We start from the raw sequence: 7,343 nt of genomic DNA on the forward strand, positions 1-7,343 counted from the left end.
TGTAAAATACTGTTTATTTCTTGGATATTGACAACATATGCATTTACATCTGATTTATGGATTTGGACTAGGACGTAATGATGTATTGCAACATAACACACCCTCAAGCTAAACATCAAACAAGGCCTGTAGCCAGTCTAACAAGTAGAAGATGCACAGCTCATCATAAAGACTTAAATCAAACATGCATGGCATTTAAAATACAAAAAACAAAAACATCAAAACTTAAAACTCCGATTCTTCCACAATTCTTCACCCATGAGCACAGAATCCCCTCTGTTCATCTGGCTCCCTCAGTAGCGCCCTGTAAACGTAGAGAGAAACATTAAGATAAAACCCTTGGACAAATTCCAGCAGTGACCGAGACAATACACACGTCTTAAGTCACATGTTTTCAAGATTAGAGAAGTCACCACTGACTATCAGCGCTAGAATATTTACTGCATTCTTTCCCATGCTAAGGGCAACAGCTTAAAACTGTTACACACTTGTCTTTGCAATAAAATAAATAAGTACATAAAATTAAGTTTCCACACTTGTGGTACATACTTGGGGAGTAGGAACGCGAGCGGGACCGGGATCTGTATCCTCCACGACCGTAGTAGGGCGAAGGAGACCTGCGCCTACATGAAAGCAGACATTAAAAAGGTCAGCACATGACTTGGTATATTATATAATCCACAAGTAAAACAATAAGGAATTTAAACAAGTCTGTGTGCATTATCTTTTGGATAATTACTTGCAAAGACGTGCTCTAACTATATAAAGCTTTCAGCTGAAGCTGTTGATTGTCATGGCAACCTCATTTTACTTGTTTATGGAATAACAGATCTGACATTAAAGAGTAAAAAACAACAAGAAATGCACAATCTGGTATTTTTTTTTTAAAGAATGCTTTGCTTTAAAAATGTTTAATATGAGGTGCGTGTACTCGTGTCTATCCTTTTACAGAGCGCTAACAGGGTAACGGCCTTCTTGCATGATTCATGATCACACTGGTTCGTCGATACTTTTTATATACAAGCAGTCTGAGTGAAATACACTATATGGCCATAATTATGTGGACACCTGTCCATCACAGTGATGTGTGCTTTCTGAACATTAAGGTGTAGCTCCCATTTGCCATCATATCCACTCTACTGGGGAGGTCTTCCTCAAAATGTGAGCATGGCCATGTGGATGTGTGTGCATTCTGCATGGAGAACATTAATGAGGCCAGGTGAGTTGGCTTGGGTGCAGTTTATGTTCCAATTCATCTACTAGGGTTGAGGTCGGGCTCTGTGGAGGAAGTTCTTCCAATCAAACCTTAAACCATGTTTTCACAAAGCTTGCTTTGGTGCACAGGAGTAGTGTCATGCTGGTACATTTGTTTTTGGGTCTCTTAGATCCAGTCTTAAATTAGAAATTCTAATTCTATAGTATAAAGAAATCTATATAACAGTTATAAACTTGGTAATGGTAATAGATTGGGGAAGAACCTCATAAGGGTGTAATGGCCAGGTGTCCACAAACTTATGGCCATAGTGCCTTACATTTATAGGGTCAAAAATGATCTGGCCACCAATTGTTTTTATTTAAATAGGGCTTCAGTTAATCAATTTCCTAACTTAATTTCCCAGCAAAAACAGCATAGATTTGATTCTCACACTGTACCAAGATCAAGAACAGTTGTAAATATGGAAGTTTCTTCAACATTGCACATAAGCTAATGAGCTAGCTGCTGATGCACTCACACACCTGTAGGATTTGTAGTATTCTCGATCATCGTAACGGTCATATCCTCGATCGTAGCCGCGGTCATAGCCCCGATCATAATAATCTCTGGAGCGGCTGGAGGATGTACTCTGTCTTCCTCCTCCTCCACCACCTCCTCCTCCACTGCCGCCACCTCCACTGCCGCCACCACCACCACTGTTTGCACATGAAAGAAAAAAAAGGAGAAGGCAGAGGATCAACATAAGGGTGAAAAATTTCTCAATGAAACACCTAACAAAACAAAACACAATGTCATCCACATTTATGGATCTCAAATTAATGTGACCACTCACAATAATCTGTGTAAAGAATCTATCTTTAAATTAGTTTACACCAGCACTAGATATAGATCTACAGTAATACACAGCTGCATGACTTAATATCTATAAAACTGACTCTACAAGATCACTCATGCCATCAACTAAAGTACTCTGTATATTCTGCAGTACTGCAATTTCACTCATTGAACTACATTGTATGACTGAAGCTCTCTATAGTAGAAGAGCACCAATAGCAACTCTGGGGTTTTTGAGCTATAAATGGTCTCGCAGAGCAAACACGCTTTCATGAAGGTGTCTACGCACCCCTCTCCCTCTCCTCACAACTTTGCATGTCAAGCCAGCCGTAGTAATAGATGTAGTTACAACAGGAAAATGACAACTTACAAGACACAACGATCATAGCAATAACGTCAAAGAGCATGAGGGTTGTTTGAAAGCAAAGGTTTCTCTTTTTTTTTTTTATATAAAAATTGCTGTTCACCCCAGACAGCAGAGCATTGAACAGTAAAAATAGAGTTGATGTCATTACTGCTGCAGAAATTGCCTCTCATGACACAGATAAATTGAGGATCCTGTCCTAGATCAGTGAGAAACACAATGTACACTCACTAGGTGGGCCGTCCCATGTAAATTCCAGGTGTGGGGGTGTGTGGTCTTTTAGTAATGGAAAAGTCCACTCTGATACGCCGTCCATCCAGCTCCATGCCATTAGCTTGCTCTTTAGCCTGAAAATGAAAAAAAATGCATAACTAAATTTTTATAAAACTATTTAGAGTAACAGACAAGAACAGTGCAGCTGTTGTAACAAAAGAACATAATAGAACAAAGCAGCTCCTCCTCTAGAATCCACACACCTCCTTGGAGTCCTCTTCATTCTCAAAGTAGACAAAGGCAAAGCCTCTCGAGCGGCGAGATTGCTGGTCATAAACAATGGTGACGCTGGCCAGGGGGCCGTATTTGGAGAACACCTCTCTCAGGTCTCGCTCTGTGGTGTACAGGCTCAGGCCGAACACACCCAGGCAACAGTTAGGGTCAGGGTTTGCCTACAAGACAAAAGCAAAGAAGAACTGAAATTTTATAACACCCGCACCAAAAGCATTCAAACGAAGACAATTAAAAACCCCTTTAAACAGGTCTGAGAACTGCTTCTCCACAAATAAGGTTAATATGTAATAACATATTTAACATTAGGTAATTCTTAGGTTCCCTACATCAGTTAAAAACACATGATGGCATTAGTATTTTTTTTTTTATTAACACAATTATATCTGCATACTGTTTTTAATCCACCAAACACTTTTGGCCATAAGAGGACTTTAATCCTTGGAGATTGTCTGCATGTAATTATGCATTTATGATTCACTCACTGGAGAATGGAGTGAAATCTTACACATTCGCTCCAAGCTTAAACCTGATTTAGTTCCAAAGTTTGTGTCATTTATTTTTTTTAAGAGACATAAGCTGTTTGTTATTGCTTGTGCTGTTTGCCTTTAAGCAGTCGCTATTTCTATCGGTAAAGTTGGTTTTTACTTAAACCTATTTTTTGATTTATGGAGAGCTTCAAACTTTCGTCAAATCCACACAAACAAAAATGTCAGCTATTCCTAAGGGAAATCTGGTCAGTCCAGATATTACTTTTGTTGGGTGTGAAGTGCAATATAAAAGGAGTTATGTGAGATAAGGAACTACAGCAGGATTGCAGTGCGTGCGAGACAGGAGGTTTTTACCCGGTTGCCAACATGCCGTCTGCGATTGGACATGGGTGAGTGGCTGCGACTGCGCCTGTACTCTCGGCTGTACGACCGGCTACGAGAGTGGCGCCTTCGAGAGCGTGAGCGAGAATGGCGACGTCGAGAGCTCCTGTGTGAACGGGACCTGTGTGGTAAGGGAAAAAAGGACGCGTTTTAAAAGTTCAGGTTATCGTTTGATAGAAATGTATACCTTAATTTTTCATGGAGGAGTTCAAATTAATATATAGTTCTAGGTCTTTATGTTCAAGGGGGTATAGAATACAAACAGTTAAATGAACAAGTCTGTTCAACTTCAACTTTTTCCCCCATAGTAAATCACAGCAGATTTCAAAAAGAAAGATCATTACCTGGACCTGGACTTCGACCTGGACCGAGACCGAGATTTGGACCGGGAGCGAGAGCGGTGAGAACCATCCTTAGATCTTCCTGGTGAATTGCTGGTCGATTTCACAGAGCCTCTGGGACTCACACTCCGAGAGCGGGACTCCTGCACAAATCCAAACCAAATGAGCACAAAAGAAAAAGAGCAAGAACTTCCCATGCATCAAATTATGAACCCAGACCTCTTATTGGCTAATCATGTTGAAAAACAGACTTGTTAATGCTGAAGTTGGTTTTAAATCCATTGCATCATGAAAGATTTTTTTTTTTAAACAAAACACTGACTAACATTAGGATATTGTTTACAATGCGTTGTGTCTTTATGACAGAAAGAGTAGCATGCAAACTTTAATGAAAGAGAGTTGATATTCAGACAAAAACAGACTAATGCACATTACTTAGCCCTCTTTCATCTTATCCACACGAACACTTCTGAGATTAACTTCATAACTTCAACCAACATTCTGTTCTTCTTTCTTCAGTTTCTTATTCTGACTTCTGTACTTCATCTTCAACCATTCATTGCTTCCAAAGTGACAACACTCTACATGAGGGGAACTTCTCAGAACTTCTGGCCACACAGAATTAGCATGCACTCGCAAAATTCAGCCTCATTTAAACAACATTCGACTTCGGCCACCTTTTTCATTCTTCCCATCTTAACCTTAATAGGAAAAACAAGAAAAGGGTAAAGTCTGTGTAGTAGGCATGTGGGTGAAAATGTAACATCAGATAAGAAAAAAAAAAAAGTCCATTGAGAGATGATTATAGGCCAATACACAGTTTACAAATTAAATGTTACACTAGCTAAAAAATATTTAGAAATGTTATAGCAGATCAAACGAGTCACTTATCTAAACAGTGATAAATTATTTTAACCCAAGTTATATGTTGGACCACCCAATTTACCTCTGATTAAAGGAAAAATCCACCATGAATATTCAAAAGGCATATTTAACTTGCAAAACAAAACAAAACAAAACGGCTATTTAAGTTTAAACAATCCATCAAGATGTCTATATTTAACACAGCCCTATCCATTGAGATTTAGTCCTGGATTCTTATCTACCAAATGAGTGTGATATAGAACTGCTTTAGACCTTCAGTCTGTCTCAGCTCCTCACACCAGCATCTTCTCCTGGGCTAATACTACCCTCGACACTACGGTTCTCTTCCCTTCATAGATTTGCTAATCAGCTGCGTCTTGGCTGTGACTGTTGGAGTTAGTAGTTGGCTTCTAAGCATTTGAAGCCAGTATTTCCTGCTTCCAGCACTTGTACACTAAATGCTGTTAAATTGTGAAAGAAAAAACAAAACAGGAAATGCCAAAGACATGGCAGATCTTTCAATACAACTATATACTGTGTTTCATAGGGTAGTTTTCCTTTAACCTTTTGACCCAAGATAAATTCGGATTGTCCACCATTTTGGATTGACCATAAAAAAATTCAGCGCTGTTACTTTTACGAACGATCAACAACACAGGATTTCCTCCTTTATAAATGACACTAGAATAAAAATACGTTTCTTTCAAGACACTGTTGCTATCCCCAGTCCCTTTATTATCAATAAATCGGCTACAAAATAATTAAAAAAAAGGACAATAATCTGATCAAATAAAAAGAGCTAAATTCGGGTTTACATGCCTTTTTTAATTTGGATTTTCAGACACGTTACTTTCTCTCTTTAAAAAAAAAAGATTAAATCCGGGTTAAATTAACCTTTAAACGGCGCAACCACGTGTTTGCAATTTAAAAAAATAATAATAAATATTTTTAGCTGATAAATAATCACTAAAAAAACGACAGCTAAATGTTTTTAATTTTTTTTTATTGTTTATACATAGCATTTACGTTATATCTGTAATATTCTGTATTAAACGCGCGCCGCTGTTCCTGTCGGTAACGGAAACAGAGCTGGCTTCATGACTGATATTAAACCACCGTCTGCTCCCTATATAGTGCACAAAAATGGCTTCCACACCTAAATCTCATGCTCTCGGTTGTAGTCGATTTAGAAGTTGGTGTTTGGCCAATTGAGTTTGCGCCACAAGCGGCCTGCGTCACACCTCATAATATAGACGAGCTAAGCTAACCTATGCTAAGCTAACCTATGCTAAGCTAAATCGCTAGGCCTCGGCGCGGTGATAAATATTAGCGATAAACTGCGCGGTGATAAATATTAGCGATAAACATCTAAATATAGAACAGCGACGCGTTAGATGACGAAACAATAACCAGCGAATTATAAAATACAATACATATCATTATCGAGCAGCCATTTAACGTAGCTAACTAAGTAGCTCGCTAAACACACTACAGCATTTCACAATAGATTGCGTTTGTTAGCTAGCAGCATCACGCTAGCAATTATTTTTAACGTAGTTTCCCTGAACACGACGTTTTTAAAGTGTTTTTTTTTTAATCGAAAAAAAACACATTATCCTTACGTACTTTCACCACAAACTCCTTCTCGTTGTCGCTCATGGCGGATCGGTATCTGTAAATGAACAAGCAGAGAAAATTTAATATAATCTCGTCTCGCTACAAACCGAACAGCAAGCTAGCTGTTTGCCGAAGCTCCACCGTCTGCGCGCGCTCGCGCACGCTATAATCACGGCACATGCAGTTCGCTGATTGGACAATACATGTCGTTTGGTGCATGTTGAGCCAATCAGCGCGCAGAAGGCGGGTTTAGTTGGAGAAAGACATGATGGCGGCTTTTATTATTCACACTGACATCTACTGGTAAGGCGTGTATTTACACACAGGGCACGTGCACGTTATAGATACTCCAGGTTATTTTCACTGATCTGTTCTTTCTTTCTTTCTTTCTTTCTTTCTTTCTTTCTTTCTCTCTCTTCCTATTTGTTCTTTTTTCTTTCTCTCTTTCTTTTCTATCTATCTTTCTCTAATTCCTATCTGTTCTTTTTTCTTTCTCATCTTTCTTTCTTTCTCTCTCATCTTCCTATCTGTTTTTTCTTTCTCACTTGTCAGTCCTTCCTTGCTTGATTACTTCCTGCGTTACCCGCTGGCTTTCTTCCCTTTTAGCCTCGATTTCCTTTTTTTTCCTTATCGTTTTTGTTCCTGCTTTCCTGTTAGTTCTTCACTTTTCTCTCATCATTCAGTTTACATTCTTCTTGTTTAATGTTTAGCTTTGACACTACATGATATCA

At 38.8% G+C, this 7,343-nt stretch overlaps 1 protein-coding gene across 4 annotated transcripts; it reads right to left on the reverse strand.

Moving 5' to 3' along the window:
* tra2b (transformer 2 beta homolog) lies at positions 1-6,779 on the reverse strand. Of its 4 annotated transcripts, XM_027179299.2 has the most exons (9): positions 6,622-6,779; positions 4,567-4,832; positions 4,135-4,274; positions 3,764-3,911; positions 2,891-3,079; positions 2,646-2,761; positions 1,738-1,911; positions 550-623; positions 1-304 (listed from the first exon to the last, which is right to left on the reverse strand). In XM_027179299.2, exons 4-9 carry the CDS (start codon positions 3,794-3,796, stop codon positions 294-296), a joined length of 597 nt encoding a protein of 198 aa, XP_027035100.1. In that variant the 5' UTR covers positions 3,797-3,911; positions 4,135-4,274; positions 4,567-4,832; positions 6,622-6,779; the 3' UTR covers positions 1-293. The 4 variants fall into 4 exon arrangements, with proteins under 4 accessions (XP_027035100.1, XP_027035098.1, XP_027035099.1 ...); XM_027179297.2 differs by having other exon boundaries at positions 4,135-4,832; XM_027179298.2 differs by lacking the exon at positions 4,567-4,832 and having other exon boundaries at positions 6,622-6,778.
* Positions 6,780-7,343: the final 564 nt, after the last annotated feature.

Source organism: Tachysurus fulvidraco, chromosome 18 (assembly GCF_022655615.1).
Source record: "Tachysurus fulvidraco isolate hzauxx_2018 chromosome 18, HZAU_PFXX_2.0, whole genome shotgun sequence".
Lineage (NCBI taxonomy): Eukaryota > Metazoa > Chordata > Actinopteri > Siluriformes > Bagridae > Tachysurus > Tachysurus fulvidraco.